This window comes from Panthera pardus, unplaced genomic scaffold (genome assembly GCF_024362965.1).
Source record: "Panthera pardus isolate Hobbes unplaced genomic scaffold, ASM2436296v1 HiC_scaffold_12, whole genome shotgun sequence".
NCBI classification, from domain to species: Eukaryota; Metazoa; Chordata; class Mammalia; order Carnivora; family Felidae; genus Panthera; species Panthera pardus.
Genome location: NW_026526677.1, coordinates 61,377,203 through 61,397,303, shown reverse-complemented (window position 1 = coordinate 61,397,303; position 20,101 = coordinate 61,377,203). Strand labels below are relative to the sequence as shown.

The 20,101-nt window shown below is 47.6% G+C and overlaps 1 protein-coding gene across 5 annotated transcripts; it reads left to right on the top strand.

Annotated features, from left to right (window-relative positions):
• Positions 1-23: 23 nt before the first annotated feature.
• KCTD21 (potassium channel tetramerization domain containing 21) lies at positions 24-15,823 on the top strand. Of its 5 annotated transcripts, none has more exons than XM_019449943.2 (3): positions 108-175; positions 710-801; positions 12,757-15,823. In XM_019449943.2, exon 3 carries the CDS (start codon positions 12,787-12,789, stop codon positions 13,567-13,569), a length of 783 nt encoding a protein of 260 aa, XP_019305488.1. In that variant the 5' UTR covers positions 108-175; positions 710-801; positions 12,757-12,786; the 3' UTR covers positions 13,570-15,823. The 5 variants fall into 5 exon arrangements, with proteins under 5 accessions (XP_019305487.1, XP_019305486.1, XP_019305488.1 ...); XM_019449944.2 differs by having other exon boundaries at positions 112-127; XM_019449942.2 differs by lacking the exon at positions 710-801 and having other exon boundaries at positions 24-127.
• The last annotated feature ends 4,278 nt before the right edge of the window (positions 15,824-20,101 follow it).

Here is a 20,101-nt window from a genome sequence, read left to right as displayed (position 1 = left end):
CAAATCCCGGAGCGCAGCGCGCGGGTCCCGGGCCGCCACGCCCCTGGGCTGGGCTCTGGCCCTCCTCCCCCCTCGCAAAGCTGCGCTGGCCGCCCGCGGAGGGGAGGCTGCAGAGCGAGGGCAGGAGGTGGGTGCGGCGCGGCGCAAGCGGAGACTCGGGGCGCAGAGACAGCCGGTGAGGGGACGCGGGCCCAGCTGGCACCTGTCCTACTATGAGAGGTCATCTTGCCTATCTTAGCCTCGCCATTCTCATCTGTGCAATGGGGATGGCAACGCCAGAGACTGCGGGGGAGGGGGCGCGTGTTGGGAAGAAGGGGCGGAGCTGGTGGAAAGAGTCTGGCGGGATGGGGAAGGTTGGAAAAACCCGGATTAAGAGGGTCGAGACTGTGGGCGGAGTCTGGTGGGTGGGGCAAAGAAGGGCGGAGTCTCTAGGTGAGGAGGAGAAGTAGAGTGAGGTCGGAGGAGCGGGTGGCCAGGGCTGGGGTGTCAGTGCTGAGAAAGCCGATAAGGCAAGCCTAGGTTAGACTGGTTGGGATGGTCCAAAAAGCAATGGGGAAAGAGGGGCGGAGACACAGAGATGGAAAGGAGCCTTCCCAGCCCCGGAAAGCCCAGGGTCGGCCGCGCGTTGATACAGTTTGGGTACAGGGGTGCCCGAGTGGGCAAATACCCATGAATGCACAGAACAAACATCTTCCTTTCCTTGTGATAGAAATAAAGAGCCCATCCCTTGAACTCAGTGCGTCACACATGATCTCATTCAACGCTCTTACCCTGTAGAGGCGGCACCGTATTTATTTACAGGTGAGGAACAAGAGGCTTAGAGAAGTGAAGTAACTTGCCCCAAACCATAGGACTCCTTACTCCAAAGACCCTGCTTTATTTCCTGCACTTCAGGGAGACAGAGGTTTAATCTGGAGTGGATGGCAGGGAAGAAACAAGAGTTTAGATGTCCTGCTGTATGCAGGTTGTGTGACAGGACCAGCTTCAACCTTTCTGAATGCCAACCTCTAAGGCACCCCTCCTATGGATATTGTGAAGATGAAATGAGATGGATTTCAAAGCCCTCTGTTTAGCAGGAAGACCACAGAAAGAGAGTGGTTGAAATGGAGTGCTTGTGTCTGAGGAAGACCACAAGAGGAAGCCTGAGAGTAAGCTGAGAGGATGAAGGAAAATTCTGGAAGAAGATGGGGGATGGTGGTGGTTGTTGGGAGTCTGCACCAGGTACTTTGCTGTGCAAATGGAGAAGCTAGCTGGGTTGTCAGGTCAGGTGGCTTCCTTCCAGCTCACTTTTCCCTGTGCTGTACCCTAATTGGGCAGCTCACTGCAGGGCCCCTGTGTGTCACCTGAGTTTAGAAAGCACCTTTTCCCCCTACAGTGTGGGCTGTGGGGGTATTGAGCAGCCTGTGGGCTTCTTAGAGATACGAACTGGGCAAAACAGAGCTGAAAGTACATCTGTTGGGTGTGGGGACGCCAGGAACTGGGAGGTGAAGGGCGGTGCTCCCATATGGTCCCCAGGGCTGTGAGCCAGTCTTTATCTTGGTGGACTGAGTAAGCGGGGGGGAAGTCTCATCCAGCTTACTGGGAGACACATTACTCACTCTGAGTATTGTCACCCTTGAAAGTTACCCAGCCATGTTCAATCTATCTTCTACACAGTGGGAATTCCTCCATTTACTTCCAGGTGGTCACCTGGGCTTGGCTTAGATTCCAAACTGAAACTTCAAGAATGTGTTTCAAAATAAAAAGTTTTTAAGATTCAGGAGGTGGTGATGAACCTCCTTATTGGTAGATGTCAGTCTGGGGTGAAGAAAACAGATCTCACTAAGGGGAAGAAATTTCCCCTTCCCCTACTCTGCCTGCTTCTGGCAGGTACGAAGAGGGAAGATGTCAGCCTCAACAGAGTGGTCAGGCACTACCTAAACAAAGTAGGCTTTTGGTAAGAGGTGGAAATAAAATGTTCTGAAGATGTAGAGAGGAAAGAAAGGAATTCCAGCTGAGGGGACTGACAGATGAAAGGGATTTTCTTTTAGAGTGCAGGCAAAAGGGATGACAGCAAATTGCAGAGATCAGAGAGGGCCTGACATGGATAATGATAGTATCCATTCATCTATGAAATCAACATGCAGAAGGTGCCTAGCACAGTAATAACTGCTCAGCCATTATTCTTGCTGCTGTTGTTACAGTCACCATCTACCCAGAATCAGCCCAGGCCCACACAGCTAAAGTGTCAGAGCCTAATTCAAACACAGGCCTGGGTGATGCCAAAGCCCCTCCGGTTTTTTGCCCACCCACAACATTTCTAAGGCCCAGAATGGGCCCCGCTTTGTGAACATGACAGGAGTTTCTTTCCTGCTGTAGTAGCAGAGACTCTAGGTTCTGGAGGAGGCAGGGGGAACAAGGCCTGAACAGCCATCTTCTCCCAGCCTGGATCCCAACACAGAAACAGGCAGGCCTGGCTCCGTGGTTTCTGTGAGTGGTGGGTCTATGGAGAGAGACCACTCGGGTTTAAATTCTGTCTCCTCCACCAACTGTGGGCTATTTTAGCTTAGCCCTGGTTGGTTCCCTCATCCTCCAAAGCACGGCAACACATGGAGAGGAAAATTACCAGATTATAATGCTTCTTGGTAGTAGTAATAACAGATGTGTTTATTGAACCTGGCTGGTTTGGGGGTCGGGCACTCTGACTGGAATTTTACATCTATAGTCCCATGAGGGAAGCATTCTTTTCTTCCCTCTTTCAAAATAAAAATATTTTTAGAATTTTCAAGGCTACAGATAAGTTTAAAGAGTAGCCTTTCACCTATATGCACCAATTCACCCTTTGCTGATTTTCCTTTTGCACATACCTTTTTGCTAAACTATTTACAAATTACAGATATCTTGACACTTGACCCCTAAATTCTTCAGCATGTAACTCCTAGTTACAGAATTCTCCTACATAACCATAATACTATTATTGTACCTAAGAAAATTTGAAAGAAGTAAATATCACTTAATAAACAATATGCTCACATTTCTCCAACTGCCAATCTTACGTAGTTGGGTTTTTGTTTTGTTTTCCTTTTTTGTCAGAAGTAGTCAAGATTCATGCATTATATTTAGTTATATCTCTTTAAGCAACTCATTTACTCTATATAGAGCCTCTTCTACCTGTATAAATTTGGTTATTTTATCAATGGTTATTCAGGGTTGTTGGTTTTTTGTTTTTTGTTTTTTGTTTTTCCTTTCTGGCAACATCGTGTTCTTATTGCATCCCATCAGGAAGTGTATAATATCAGGGTCCTACTATCCATGAATGCTAAATTTGATTGTTGGTTAAGGTCATGACTGCCTGATCTCTCCATTGGTGTAATTTTTCCCTTTGTCATTAGTCTTTGGAGTGATTCCTTGAGAATGTCGAAATTGTGTGTTCCCAGTAACCTTTCACTACATCCATTGATGATCCTTGCCCGAGTTGCAACATTGAAAGTTGCAGAGTGATAATTTTCTAAGTGTGCCATTCTTTATTTATTAGCTGGTATTCTTTGTTATAGAATAATTTTTTCCACTGTTTGTGTGTGTCTTTCTCTCCTCTCCCTGTCTTTTTTCTTCTTGGAGTAACAAAGAGTCATGATTTTTTTTAAATTCAATGTGTTATAACCCATTATCATCATTAATCTTTTTGGTGTTCAAATTATTCCAAATTTGGCCTAAGAGAGTCCCTTCAGGCCAGCTCCCGTGTTTTGTTTTAATTGCGATATGATTGACGTTTAACATTGTATTAGTTTTAGGTATACAACATAATGATTTGATATATGTATATATTGCGAAATGATTATCCCAATAAGTTTAGTTACCATTCACCACAACACATAGTTACAAAAATCCTTTTTTTCCTTTGATGAGAACTTTTAAGATCTTCTGTGTTGTTTTCACAAGATCTCATTAATCTTTCATTGCTTCTCTGCTGTCTGGCAAGAGATGTTCCAGGCTCACCTTGCACTTCTTCTATCAAAGTCCCGGAACCATCAATTTCTCCGGGAAACCCTGGTTTCTTTTTGTAGGAGATGACATTTAGAAACCAAGATCTGGAGTCAGGTGTGCTCATTGCTACTGGGGTGCTACTGGTAGGCTCTTTGAGTGAGCAGAGCTAAGAAATGATGGATGGATGGATAGATGGATGGATGGATGGACGCGTGGACAGGTGGACAGGTAGAGAAGTAATTATCAGTAGATTTAGTGTTGTTACAACTGGGCGTCACTGTGTAGAAGGAATAGATTGCATGGCAAGTAGTTTCATTATGGAAGCTCAATGGGCAGTAATATAGGAAATTGCACAGAAAGCCCATGCCTAAAGACTCTGAGTGTATGGACTGTTGGCCAAAACCTCTGTGGCTCAGTTCAGTCTCTTGCTCAAGACCCAGATTAGAGAAGACCCCAGGCTGCCTCCAAAGGACTGTTCTCTGAGCCATGTCCAAGCCCAGAACCTTCTACAGGCCATGACTCAGAAATCAAGAATGCACATGAAGCCCTGGGTCAGGGACTCATTCTCTCTGCGTGGGTGAAATCAAGATTATGTGATTTGTTCTGCCAGGGTCGCAGAGTTGTGGTAAAGATCAATATATATTTATTTTTTAATTGCTAATAAGTCTTTTCAGTACATATTATAAATTTCCTTCTCCTTTTTATTGTTTCAATACCACAGTTTGGAATGTCATTGCTTTATAATCCTATTTAATACATTACTAGTAGTTACTAGTTATCTTAACTAGCATTTAAGGTAATTACTCTTTTTCAAATATTCCTTCAAGTTATCACTTATCAATTTTTCCAAAGTAAGATTTTAATCTTTTTTTTTAATCCTTTGAAGAAATACTATTGGGATTTGGATTAGGACAGCATAACAACTGTAGTTAATTTTAGAACAACTTGAAGATATTTCATCTCTTTCAGAAGCATTACAAGTCTCTATTCAAATCCTCTTTATGCTGCCTAATAAAGTATTATGGTTTATATTACTGGAAGGGACACAGGCTTTGGAGAGAGACCTCATTTGGAATTCTAGCTCTGCTGCCTCTAGCTGTGTGATCTTCAGCAGCTGTCATCACTACTCTGTGCATCAGTTTTATAATCCTAAACACCGGGATAACACTCGTACCTACCTCACAGCATCTGTGTGGTGTTTTAATGAAATAGTCTGTTGGAAAGTGCCTTGCATAGCTCAGGGCATGTCCTTGGTTCTCAGGAAGTGTTGATTCTCTACACCCTGGTCTTTATGTAGGTCAGAATCAAATTCAGATGGCAGGTGTAAGAGCACCTGGTAAGAGGTAGGAGGGGAACAAGTGACAGATCTCTCCAAGGGCCTTTGTTCACAATCCACACTTTGCAGTTAGACAGGCCTAGACTTGAATCCTGGCTCCGACACTGTTTGGTGCAAGTTCCCTACCTCTTAAAGCCTGAGGTTCTCATTTGCAAAGTGCAGATAATACTTTTCTTGAAAGGGTGTTACGGGGCTTAAATGAGCTCATATGTATAACAGAGCTAGCAGGTATGGTACACAGCAGGTACTCAGCATTAGCTGTGTCCTGCATGAGGACTGCAGGGACACGTGGGTGCCTGGACCACGTTTTAAAGTAGGACTCTAGAGCAATGTCTTGGCTGCCCTTCCTCACAGGACATCTGCTGTCAAAGAATTCTATTTTCTGTGTCACAGAAAGGTAGAGGTTGCAGCCAGGTAATTTCCAGGCCCCAGACTGGAATTTCCCTTTGCATGGTACCAGGCTGGGCCTCAAGACCCCCTCTCATTTGGGCCACAGACCCATTCCAGAAAGGAGAGAATTCCAGCAGCAACTTCCAAGGCCCCCTGGCCTCCCCAACTCAGGCGGTCTGGGGATCAGTATGGCATAATTTCCTGGTTTGATGGTTTGACACCAGCCCTTTTCTCAAACAGGGAAAGAGGGCTAATCTCTTGCTTGGTTTTTTAGTCGAGAGGCAGGCTTGGAAAGCCTCCTGCTGAAGAAAAATAATTCGTTCAGTGGTGATTTCTTTTATCTACTTCCTGGTCCTGTGTGAGTTCTCATTCATCCTTTCTAATCTGGCTCTGAAAAACCTGGCATTTTGTGTTTCGTGGCTTTGTCATTAGACATCATCGGCTGCTGTTGAAATAGAAGGGCTTGGGCTTTTCAGTGGATTTGCCCTGTGTCAGCCATGGAGGCACTGTGGGCTGTCCTCGGGTCCTGTCCCCACTTCCATCGATGGGAGTGGGCAGAGCCCCAGGCCGGCCGCAGACCCACCACCCAAGGACATTTCCATCTAGTCGGGATGGAGAATAGGGTATGTGCATCTCTCACTCACATTAAGACCCCGTGGTGGGAAAGAGGAATGATCACAAGTGTTGGACCCACACAGAACTGGATTCAGATCCCAGCTCCTCCACTGACTCCTACACTTTCTGAGCCTCAGTTTCCTCATCTGTAAAATGGAGATAATAATAGTCTCTTTCACAGGGTGCTTATGAAGACATCAAATGAAGGAATGCATGTACAGCATTTAGCACAATAGTATCATTTTCTGTACTTTTCTATATGTTTTTATTGCAAATAAAATGCTACCAAGTGTTACATGAAGCTCCTCACATAGAGCAGGAGGTGTGCGCTAGGTAAGTGGTAACCGTCTTGCCAAGCAGGCTGCAGAGCAGTGCTTTTAAAGGCTGCTTCAGAGATTGTCAAACTTGTCTGAAGCTATCACAGCCCTTTGTTGCTGTTACAGCTCTGCAGCCTGAGTGGGCTGAGAACGGGCTCTCTGCTAGTTGGCTGTGTGTCCATTCTCTCTGAGTCCACTTTTCTGTCATCTGCCAAACGGAGAATGATGCCTACTTTGTAGGATTGCTCCAAGAATTTAAAAGGCTGGTGAGTGTAAAGGTCTTGGATGTAGTAAAACGCCCAGTAAATGTTCATCCATCCCACCCCGCTGCCCACCCCCCTCCCCCATCCCCATGACACTAGCATCCGCTGTGTGCTAGGCAGTGCCTGTGCGGGGACATGAGATGTGTCTGTGCTTCAAGGAGATCGCAACCTAGGCAGTGGTTTTCAACAACAATTTTTGTCACAGCTCACAGTATGAAGACATACTTTAGATCACCATCCAGTTCACGCACAAACACACACAACTGAAAAAAAAGTTTCCCAACAATATATGTAGCTGGTCACAACCCATTGTGTTGATTTCATGAGACAATCCCAATCTTGATCCTTTTTCCAGTTTATGAAGTCATAATTTACATACAGTGAAAACTCACCCTCTTGAGGTATGCTGTTACATGAATTTTCATAACTTTTATAACTACCACCACATCAAGACATAGTGTATTCCCATGACTTCAAGGTATTCCCTCTTGCCTGTTTGTAGCCAATTTTTTCCCCAGTCCAGGCCCTAGCAATTACTGGTCTGATTTCTGTCTCTATAGTTTTACCTTTTTTAGAACATTACATAAATAAGATCACATACCTCTGTAACCTTTTTTTTTTTTTATGTTTATTTACTTTCGAGAGAGAGAGAGACAGAGCACAAGCAGGTGAAAGGCAGAGAGGGAGACACAATGCAAAGCAGGCTCCAGGCTCTAAGCTGTCAGCACGGAGCCTGACACGGGGCTCAAATTCACAAACATGAGAGAGAATGACCTGAGCCAAAGTCAGACACTTAACCGACTAAGCCACCCAGGCGCCCTACCTATGTAACCTTTTGAGGCTGGCTTCTTTTACTTAACATAATGCTTTTGACATTCTTCTCTTGTAGTATATGTCAGTAGCTAGTCCCTTTGTATTCCTGAGTCATATTCCATTGTATGGTTGTGTGACTGTGTTTACCATTTACATTTTAGTTGTTTCCAGGTTTGAGCAATTATGAATAAAGCTGCTGTAACTATTCAGGTACAGGTGTTTGCATGGACATATGTCCTCATTTCTCTGGGTACATAATGAGGAGTGGGATTGATGGGTCATGCGGAAACTGAATGCCAAACTTCCACCGTGGTTGTACCATTTTGCATTCTCACCGGCAATGCAGGAGACTCATTGCTCTGTATAGTCAGCAGCGTTCGGTATGATCAGATTTTTTTTTTAAGTTTATGTATTTATTTTGAGAGAGAGAGCATGGGGGAGGGGTAGAGAGGGATGGAGGGAGGGAGGGAGGGAGAGAATCCCAAGCAGGCTGTGCGCTGTCAGCACAGAGCCCAACGTGAGGCTCAAACTCATGAACCATGAGATCATGCCCTGAACTGAAATCAAGAGTCGGGTGCTTATGGGGCGCCTGGGTGGCGCAGTCGGTTAAGCGTCCGACTTCAGCCAGGTCACGATCTCGCGGTCCGTGAGTTCGAGCCCCGCGTCAGGCTCTGGGCTGATGGCTCGGAGCCTGGAGCCTGTTTCCGATTCTGTGTCTCCCTCTCTCTGCCCCTCCCCCGTTCATGCTCTGTCTCTCTCTCTGTCCCAAAAATAAATTTAAAAAAAAAAAAAAAAAAAAAAAAAAAAGAGTCGGGTGCTTAATCGACTGAGCCACCCAGGCGCCCTGGTATGGTCAGATTTTTTTATTGGAGCCATTTTAATAGGTATACAGTGTTACCTAATTGTGGTTTTAAGTTTCATGTCCTTCATGACTATTGCTGTTGAGCTTTTTTTTCAAGTGGTTATTTGTCATCAATATGACTTTGGTGAAGTGTGTGTTCAGATCATCTGCCCATTTTTTCATTGGGTTATCTGTTTTCTGTTTTGAGAGCTCTTTCTACATTCTTGTTAACAACCTTTTATCAGATCTATGTTTTGCAAATACTTTCTGCCAGTGTGTCTTATTTTCATTTTCTCAACACTGCCTTTTGAAGAGGAGTTTCTCGTTTGGTGAAGTCCAGTGTGTCGATTTTTTTATGGTTTGTGCCTTTTGGGTCCCATGCAACAAATCTTTGCCTAACCCAAAGTCACAAAGGTTTTCTCCCAGAAGTTTTAGTTTTCAAAAGATTTTACCTATAGGTCTATGGTCTGTTTGGAGTTAATTTTTCCTACATGGTACGAGATATGGGTCAAGGTTCTTTTTTTGCATGTAGATGTCCAGTGATCTGCACCTTGAAGGAGGGCCATGTGCAAATCAGCTCATAACATGATGGAATGGTGGGCACGGCCAGGTAGGCTGTGCAAAGGACCAGGAACCCCCAAGAGGAGAGCTGTTAACCTAGTGGAGATCTGGGGATGGCCTTACAGAGACGCAGTGGCTCATAGGTGGGGCCTTCAAGGTTGACAGCAGAGAAGGTGGAGAGGGTGGTATAGGGAGAGCAAAGCCAGGCAGGTGACAGCATGAGGATGTGTGCAGTGCCATCTGGAATGCGGGAGGATAGAGTGGGGGAGGGGCTGGAGGTGAGCTTGGAAGAGCAAGGTGGTCTGGCCAGGCAGTAGTGCTCCAGAAGACTGAAATGGAAGGTGGAGAGGAAGAAGGCAGGGAGCCAAATGAGGAGGTCAGGAGAGCAGAGGAGAAGCCAGAGCCCGGGGAGGGCTTTAGGGATGCGTTTGAAGAGTCGGAGTGAGAAAAATTATAGGGATGAGGACTCGGAGCTGCCTCCTGGATCTTAGGCTCAGGCAGTTGAGTGGCTGAGAAGCGTTCACTGTGGGTTTGGGAGAAGAGGAATTCTGTGTCAGGCCTTCTGATACCCGTGGAACATCAAGGTGGAGAAGTCCAGGACACAGCTGAGGATACACAGGGGACTGGAGCTCAGTGAGGATCGTCGGTTCATCCCCACCTGACCACAAACCCTTCATCACACAAAGCTTTCAGCACCTCCTGCCCCGAGGTGCCAGGTCCTGTCCTCATGTGTCCTTGTGCCATTTACACCACGACCTGTACACCTGTGATGGTGGAAAATGGGGGCTTGGATGGCTGAGCTCTGTGACTTGTGGCATGGAGAGAATACCACAGAGAGCACCTTAGACTGAGGGAGGGGGCAGGAAATCTGGCTTCTAACCAGTCTCTGCCCCGACTGCCTGTGTAGCTGACAGGCAGTGACGATGCCAGGGAGTCGCACGGCTCTGGGGAAGAGGCAGGAAGGCAGGTGCTCTGCTGCTTTTGCAAGCAGAGAAATAGGAGTTTGGGTACCCACCCAAGAGCCCCCAGGTATGCCAGGTGTGCCTTGTGGCTCCTGACTATCTCCCTCCCTCTCCCCCCCACCACCACCCAGTGCTCTGAGCTCTTCAACACTAACGTACAGAGGAGATATGGGGTCTGCAGCCCACAGAACCAACAGCAAAGACAGCCCGGCCTCTCTGATGCCTGAGGCTGCTCTTTCCATGTTGCTGAGCTACTGGATAGAGCCTGGGCCTTAAGTCAACGAGATGGGGCGCCTGGGTTGCTCAGTCGGTTAAGTGTCTGCTTTGGCTCAGGTCATGATCTCACGGTTTGTGAGTTCCAGCCCCACATGAGGCTTTCCACTGTCAGTACAGAGCCGGCTTCAGATCCTCTGTCCGCCCCCCCCCCCTTCTGCCTCTCCCTCACCCACACTCTTTCTCTAAAATAAACATTAAAAAAAATTTTTTTTAAGGAAATCAAGGAGAGAGACTGAAAACTAACATATGCAAATTACTACCTAGAAAGAAAAGGAAGATTCTGGAAAGAGGAAGGGGATGGCACTGGCTCATGGGTCCATCTCCTGCCTGGGCCCTCTGTAGACAGAACTGACCAGTGTCAGCCCTGAAGCCAGAGCACCTTCCTGCAGCTGCAGGTCCCCACACAGCAGCCATCCCTTCCTCAGCCCTAGCCCCACCCCTTCAGTTGGACCTCCCCGCTGTCCCACAGCCCATCTGCTCCAGGCTTCTGCTGCCAATTTTGTAACTTCACCATGGCTCGTTTCTCTACAGACACTCCAGATGGTTAATGCCTTTCTACAGTATCAAAGTGCCCCATTAGATGAGGAAGGAGTCATGAGGTGACCCCCTAGACAGTTGGGTGAGGCAGCTGAGCATCTCCCTCCACCAGCATGGACGGCCTCCATTTTCTGGCAGGAGTCTCCATCCCCTGGAGTTAAGGGGGTCTTAGTGCAGCCAGCCTCCTCAGAAGACAGGCATGGTGAGGGTAAGAAGTGCTCTGGCCTGCTCATCATCCTTGCTGGGTGACTTTGGGGAAGTCCTCCCTCAGACCTCTGTTTTCCCATGTGGATAGTAAGCATGCCAGAATTCATTCCTGACCTACTCCCTTAGCTCTTGGTCCATCTCCCTTGTCACTGCACCCTCACTGCCTCTTGTCTTGGTCTCCCTGCCAGCCTTTTCTTTTTGAGGGCGGCACTGGGTCCAATTCTTCTTTGTGGCCCTCACACCCAGCATCAGGGAAGGGTTGCTTAATCTGTTCCGCAGGTGGGATCTTGGGAAAGTATGTTGGAAGCTGAGGGTACATCCCTTCCTTTCTAGAACCTTAAAGAGAAGTTAGACTCCAAGACTTCAGGTTGAAGGAGACTCACCAGCCTTAGACACTGGAGGCTGCAAGGTAGTGGGGAGAAGGGCTTGTTAAGGAGAGAAGCGGGTAGAGTCCCACGTTTGCACTGAAACTCAAATTCTTCAGAGGTAGCTGGGGTGCCATCATGATGGGAAAGGGCAGGCCACCAAGAGTCAAGAACATCTTCATTGCAAGGCTAATTGTTACAGGAGGATGAGAGTCCAAGAAGGGGTGTCAGAGTCCAGAGGGCTGAGTGGCCCATTGTAAGCCTGGGACAGAGATGGAAATGGCACTAATCATAGCTATTCATTGTAAAATCCTTGAGATAGACTAATAATAAGAAGGCATCATTGGTACAGCAGAAGGGAGTGCTGGGCTGGGAGACCTAAATCTCAGAGCATTGGCTAGGTACTTAGAAGGTACCAGTGTTTGACTAGTAAGCATTTACGTATTTTTCTCTCTCACATAAAGGAACCTGGGTTTGAAACTTGGCATGTCCCTTCACCTCTCTGAGCATGGGGAATGAATCCTGACCGTGTTCCTCATCTGCACGATTGGGATGGATGGTGATATTGTCTAAGTCAAAAGATGTATCACCAGTATGTAAACAAATGTGTGTAAGGGCAGGTAACAGAGCATTTAGTCCAAGCACATTTTCTTTCCTTCCTTAGAGCAGTGGTTCTGTGTCTTAACTGAACATTTAGAATCACCAAGGGTGCTTTTAAAAAATACCAATGCTAGGGTATTAAAGACCAATTACAATAATCTCTGGAGGGCAGGACCCAGGCTTTGTTTTTTCATTTTTTCTTTTTTCTTTTTTTAACTCCCTAGTGAACCTAATACGCTTAAATAATGTGGCAATTATCTCATCAGGTATTAATTCATTTCAACCTCTAGGACTATAGGCTTGATCTACAATAAGGAGTTGAGAACTGTACATACATTGATGTTATGGTCTGAATGCTTGTGTCCCCCAGGTCCCTATATTGAAATCCTAATCTCCAGTGTGATGGACATAGCACCTTTAGGAGGTGATTAGGCTATGAGAATAGAGCCCTCATGAACAGGATTAGTGCCTTTATAAAAGAGACTCTAAAAAGAGCTCTCTTGCCCCTTCTGTTACATGAGGACCCAGTGAGAAGACAGCCCTTGCCAGACACCAAATCTGCCTACACCTTGATCTTGGACTTTCCAGCCTCTAGAACTGTGAGAGATAAATGCTTAAGCCACCTGATCTATGGTATTCTTTTATACCAGCCTCAACAGACTAAGACACCAGATATGGTTGGGTAATTTCTCACTTCTCTCCCTCTCTAGGACTACTTTCCAGCACCCCAGCCTCCTGCCATGTCTGACCCCATCACACTGAACGTTGGGGGGAAGCTCTATACGACTTCACTGGCAACCTTGACCAGCTTCCCCGACTCCATGCTGGGTGCCATGTTCAGTGGAAAGATGCCCACCAAGAGGGACAGCCAGGGCAACTGCTTCATTGACCGTGATGGCAAAGTGTTCCGCTACATCCTCAACTTCCTGCGGACCTCCCACTTGGACTTGCCTGAGGACTTCCAGGAGATGGGCCTGCTCCGAAGGGAGGCCGACTTCTACCAGGTGCAGCCCCTGATTGAGGCACTGCAGGAGAAGGAGGTGGAGCTCTCCAAGGCTGAGAAGAATGCCATGCTCAATATCACCCTGAACCAGCGTGTGCAGACAGTCCACTTCACCGTGCGGGAGGCACCTCAGATCTATAGCCTCTCTTCCTCCAGTATGGAGGTCTTCAATGCCAACATCTTCAGTACCTCTTGCCTCTTCCTCAAGCTCCTTGGCTCCAAGCTCTTCTATTGCTCCAACGGTAATCTCTCCTCCATCACGAGCCACTTGCAGGATCCCAACCACCTGACTCTGGACTGGGTGGCCAATGTGGAGGGCCTGCCAGAGGAGGAGTACACCAAGCAGAACCTCAAGAGGCTCTGGGTGGTGCCAGCCAACAAGCAAATCAACAGCTTCCAGGTCTTCGTGGAGGAGGTGCTGAAAATTGCTCTGAGTGATGGCTTCTGCATCGATTCTTCTCACCCACACGCTGTGGATTTTATGAACAATAAGATTATTCGATTAATACGGTACAGGTAAAAGGACCCCAGGAACACTGAAGGAGGGGGCTTCCAAGAAGCTGCATGTCAGCCAAGGTCCTGGAGAGTGTCTCACCAGTGGTGTGAGGCAGGGCGCTTTACTAATCTGTATTAACCGCATAGCAGGACTTGATTCCCCCCACAATGCAGTCTACCTATAGGAATCCGTGTGTCCTCTCAACGGAGCTACCTTTTTCCTTGCCACTTTGAGCTATAGATGGGCAGTTTGTCATAAGTGAAGTGCCTGCCAGTGTGTCCTAAAGGAGGCCACAGGAGGGCTTTCTGGCTACAAAGGAATGGCGAATTTTCCACAGGCTCCAGCTCTCTCTGTACCACTAGGCAGTGCCTCACTTAGCCATCTATGAAAGGAGCCCCTGGTGGAGGGAAAGGGATGAAAACAAGAGGCTTCCTTCAGTTTCCCAGGACCTAAAGTAACCAGAGATCCCCACTCTACCTGCTCCTCTGTCCCTAGGATGCAGCCGGGACCTTGGACTTGTTTGCCCAGGGACAACCATGTTTGGCTGGCGTGGAAATGCAGTATGATTTCAGAGCTGCATTTTGGGCCCCCACTGTGGTGGGGAGAGATTTGAGCTGTGGCATGGCCTAGAGGAGTGAGCATCCAGGCAGGGTTCAGAAGATGGGGATATCCCTCTGAACTGGGCCAAATGTAGACATGTGGGGGTTTTTCACTTCACAGGTGAGCTGCTGTCCCTGCGAAGATTTTAAAGTACCTGGAGCCAGTGCAACAGAAGGCATTTCATAACGTGGACTGTTACATGACTTCTGTAATCCTTTCCCCAAGAATTTGAAGTATCATTGAAAGAGGTCATTTTAAATAATATTATGGACTCTCAGGGTTGGAAAATAATTTAGTGGTCGTTTAGCCCTTCCTGGCCCCCAGCACACCCCAGCCCATTTGGGGCTAAGCACCTCTCCCCAGCACCTTCAAGTGATCACATCCCTCCTTGCATATTTCCAGCAACGGGAAGCTCATCAACCCCAAGGCAGCCCCTGCCGTGGTTGGCCAGTGCTGTTAGAAAGCCCTTCCTTACATTGAACCAAAATCTGTTCTTCCACGCCCATTTTCTAGTCTTGGATCTAGACCTTCTTTCTCACTCAGAGGTATGTTTGTTTACTCTTTCACAATAGTCACCTTAAAAGGCCAGACCCTTATTCTGAAAATATTATTACTCAAATTAGGATTCCCCCTGGGATTTGTCCAGAACCAAGGTTAACCCCCTTCCCATCCCTTGTAAGTCAGCCCCATCTTGTGATCACTTCACTTTGTTTTGTGACACCCATTTCATCCGCCTCCTCACCGTCTGTGGCTCCGCATAGCTTTTGACCACCTCCTGTTGGAGGATAAAGATTTGTTGCCCCAAGAAAGTGTTGCCAGAGGAAGGAGGCCAGGATATGGCAGGGCGGATTGCACCAAGGAGCCCTGGAGTTACCATAACACTGCTCTCAGAGTAAGCGTCCAGGCACTGTGACATTGCTCGGAAAGAAGTGGCCTTCTGCTGTGGTACAGTTTCTGGTCATAACCAACCCGTGGACCTCCCTGGGATAAGGTCCAGAGCAAGACACCCCAAGCCACCACTTTCCAAGGGGTGATGAATAGTGCAGACCTCAAAACTGCACATTATGATTCATCCCTAAGTTTGGCCTTGGGAATCTTCCCCATTGGGTAGGGGCTCTTGGACAAAACCAGGGAAGCCTAGTGACACAGGCACCCACAGGAGATGGGCTGAGGAAGGGACTTCCTATAATTACACCCTGGGAACAAGGAGCTTGTATGCTGGGCTGTGGGCAAGGCTGCATCCATTAGGTAATAAAGGCCTTTTCCCCCTACAGTGGGACCCAGGAATCTCTGACAGCTGTCCCAGGTCACCAGGCCAATAGTACTTGGGAAGGTCACTCAGGAGAACCCAGGTTAGAACAGACACAGCAGAAGCTGTGACCACAATCAAACAGTTTATCACCACTGCCCTTTTCCTTCTCCATAAAAAGTATCTTTCTCCATCTTCTTGGTGCTTCTTAATTCAAACGGCTTGACGTTAGAGAAAGTAAAGGACTTATGAAGCCACTAATGTGCTGTGTGACTGCGCAAGTCGCCCACCTCACTGAGCCACCTCCATTTCTTCATCTGTGAAATGGGCATAACAGTAATACATAACCCTACCTACCTCACAGGGCTGTTGTGAGGATCAAATGAAATAATGTACGTGAGAATACAGTATAAATGATCATCAGTGTTACTATTTTGCATCTGCTTATTTATAAGGGGTGAAAAATACCCTGGCCTTGGAGTCAGGCTGACCTGAATTTGAATTCTGGCTCCATCGCTTGTTATGGAACCTTGGACCAGTCACAGGGCCACGATGTGTTTCCTCATGGGATAACAACCTCACCTCCCGGTGTTAATGTGACTTAAGTGAGCTGGTGGCCGTGAAAATTCCTAGCTAGGCCTGGCACATAGGAACTCAGTAGATAACTTGCTCTTTCAGGAAGTCATACTGGTGGACTGCCGTGCAGGGAGCACCTCGAGAGGACAATTTAGCAAGCCCACCTGGAGCATTTGGTGTGTGGGCCCCGAGGATGGAAACAGCCACAAATAAGTTCAATCTGGAAAAGGCTTAGAGGACCACAAAATGTGCTGTGGGAACTTGAAAGCAAGTTCCGGTCTCATAAACGGCTTAAGGGACGAACAAGCCAGGCCTCTAAGGGTAAGTTGGGTTGTGACAGCTAAGCAGGGTACCATGGGTGCAGGAAACAGCAAGAGCAGAGAGCAGGGAGCCAGGTGGAAAGGGTGAGCCCTCACACGTGACTCCAGCACAAGGGGAGTGACAGGTGGTGCATTCAGCACATTCGCTGTGCATGCCTCTCAGGTGCGGGCAGCCATTGCTTAGCAAAACTAAGAAAGCACATGGAGTGGTAGAGGCAGCACCATGCCAGAGGACGAGTGAGTCAGTGCGAGCGTGCACAGGGAGGCAAGGATGTGCATCTTGTGAGCCCTTCGCTGCCCGATGGTGATCCATGATCTCAACCAGGCAGTTTAGTCTTTTGCACAGCCAAGAGCTTTGTCTCAACTGAAGGGCAATGCCAGGCACGCGTGAACTTGTCAGCTTTCCATTCCTATCCTTGGTGTGGTCCCAAGCAAGAAGAGGGACAGTCAGAAAGGGAGCTGGGGGGAATCCTAAGGCATTTTGGTGTTACCACGTCCTGAGGCCAGCCACCAAATAGGGCCCCTGCATGCTTGAAGGCCATCTCAAGCACTGCTTCCTGTGACCTTCCTATGACCTCACACCCTCAAAACCATCTAAAGCCCTTTACCCTTTTATGAAGGCCAAGCCTTGTGACTCTCTGTTCTGCCTCGAGGCTGGAGCTCCCTGTACAGAGGTGGCCATGGTTCCCCTCCCTCCCCCATATGTGCCCAACACAGCCTCAGGCCAGGATTGCGGTCACTCTGCTTTGTAAACAGATGTGTGGCCTAAAACATAGCACTTTTGTAACTGCCCCTTTGTTCACCCCAAGTGTCCAGCTTTCTTTTACAAATCATTCTTAAAACATGCTACTGTGATTGGAGGCTTGGTCAAGGTCAGCCTTAGATTTCTCAGCTCATGTATCTACACAGCCAGCCCATCCCTTTCCTGTGGTCTCTTCACTGACCACCTGAGTCTGTACGTGGGGGGAGGGGGGGCAGGGATGGCCTTGGGCTGATGGGGGTGGTTGGCAGGGAAATGAGGCCCCATGATCCTCTTGCAGAGCAAAACAACCTGATAACCAGCCCATCAAAGGGAGGGGCCGGGCTTTTTTCCAGGTCCTGTGGGGTCCTGGCTCTGGCAGCTCCATGAGCCCAGTGACCTCAGTCTCCTTTAGAACCTTCAGGACAGCGTGGCACCAAGCAGAAAACCATGGAGACAGTCTGATGCCATGTTCACCCCGGTCTGGGGCATAGGGACCGAGGGGGAGAAAAGGCCTATGTAAGCCAGAGGTTCACTGAGCAACCCACAGCACCCAGAACCCCACTCGACACAAAAGATAACAAAACAAGCTCTGTGGCGCCACTGTCTGGCTTTGATTTCTGGGCCGGAAGTGCATGGCCAGCCAGACGTGTCTGACCCTCACTTAGCCTGGTCTTATTTCCCGCCAACTTCCCTGGCCCTCCAACCCCAATATACAAGGCATCTCAAAGCTTTTGTCAACATTTCTCATTTCGCTGGCAGCCCTAGAGTGTTCTAGTCCATTCTCATGCCAAGTCTCTCCCCTAAGCCTAGGTTCCCTCTTACTGAGGTTTTGGGTAAAGGCCCAATTGAGTCACATTGGAAATCCTCTAGAGATCCTGCCAGCTAAAGACAAAGGTTAATGGGTTGTGACATGACCCCAGTTATCTCACTTATAAATCAGATACTGGATTTGCTTCATAAACACCCTTTTGTGTTTATGAACCTTGTAGGTTTATGAACCTTATAGGTTCCCAAGCTCCTTCACATCCATACTGTCCTTTCATAGAACTCTAGAATGTGTATGCCATGCCTCTCCTCACCTGTGCCTGAGTTGTGCTTTATTGCTCTGTCTTCATAACAAACATCTGCCCATCCTTCAACACTCTGCATAAGCCTTGCCTCCTTGGCTCCCCAAGCAGGGTTAGTCCCACCCCCTCTTTGTACCACCCTATATCTGGTGAGGACTTTTACCATCATATTGCAGCTATTCACAGTCAGCAGTTGTGTTGCTAAATATGTAACAACCAGCTCTCAGAGAAAAGCCCTGATTTGTAGCATTGGCCAGTTTCAATGGTGCAAACACTCTCATTGTAGTGGATATCAAGTTACTGAAGTGGTATCACTGATCATCAGGAAAAAGAGGCACACAATGGGCTCTGGAGAGCCAGAGTGAGCCTGCTCTGACACAAGAACTGAGTGCCTATGAGGGCAGAAGCTCTGTCTTGCTCTTTGTATCACCAGCACCCAGCACACATAAGGTGCTCAGGACCTCTGCTATCATGATGTCCTCTCTTGCTCAAACTCCTTCTTGCTCCAAACTCCTTGCTCCAAACTCTTGCTCAAACTTTTCCTATAGTATAAGAAAAATCCCAAAGTTCATAACCTTTTACAGACAGACTTCAACCTACATTAAAGAGCATAGATTCTGGAGTGAGACTGCCTGAAATCAAATCCTGGCTTTGCCACATAATGGATATGTAACCTCAGGCAGGCAAGTTACTTTTAACCTCTCCATTTCCTTGTCTGTAAAGTAGAGGTAATAATACCCACCTCATAGAGTTGTTGCAAGAGTTTGATGAGGAATACATCCATAGCTTTTTGAGCAGTGCCTGGAGTATAGTAAGTGCCATACTTATATTACCTATTACTATTACCATTATTATTATCGTCCTCATCATCACTTTCTGTCCTCATCTTTTACCGCGATCTTACTTGCCCACTTTCTCAGTGTCCCCTACATAATCCACATGGATTTCCATCTGCTGACCTTTGCCCAAGCCACTCCCACTGCTTGGAGTGTCCCACCCTCTCCTCTCCAGTGACCCAAACCCTCCTGTCTATGCGGACACCATTCTCACCCTCCACCGCCCTCCCACTGAGCCCCTCCTCCTCTGGTTTTCCAGTGTCCTTCTGGTTGGCATCTCCATGGACCTGAGAATTGGATCATCACATGTTCTGTTTATTCATTTATTCTGTGAAGTACCTGCCACATTCTAACCCCAGAGCTCGACTCTGGGAAATCAAAGCTGAACCCAAACATTTCTCCACTGGAACATGTAAACAGATTCCAGTATTGTGGGCAGTGCTCAGGTGGAAGTCTACTCCAGGCAGACCACACAAGTGGGATCTCAAATGGGATGTCCAGGCTTAGCAACAACTCCTCAAGGTACACATCACTTTACAGTTTACAAAGCACTTTGCTTCCTTTTTCTCATTTAATCCCCACAACAGCAGCTCTGAGAGAAGGAGCATAGGAGGGGCTTTTTTCAGAGATAAGGAAACTGAAGTGCAGAGAGAGAAAATTACTTTCCTGTGGCCACACTGCATGTAAGTACATGCCTGGCACATATTAGGCCCTTGGCTATTGAACTAAATGTCATTTAATTTACATTAAGTGGCCAAGTTGAGGAGAGAACCCGGTCTGAATCCTCCTTCAGGATTATTTCTACTCAACTGTGAGGCCAAGAACAGAACTGGGTTTCCAAGTGCCAGGACTCTGGTCCAGGCCTTTCCACCAGCGTTCTAGGTGACCTTGGGCAAATCCCTTCCCTGTCCTGGCCTGAAAGCGTCCTTGGCAAAATGCATCAAGGTGAAGTTCAGCTCTACCAGCTAGCAGACTCTTCTAGCCGGCGCTGGATAGAAAAATGTTCTATGGAACTATGTGAGCAGAGACCAGAAGTCCCTTGATAAGGCTTCAGGGACTGGCCCTGCATGTCTTCTCCCAGCCTTTAGTCCTGTTAACGGATACTCAGTGATGGAGCAGTCCTGGAATTTTTGCATTTCCAGTGGGAAATGATGGACTCTAGCAAG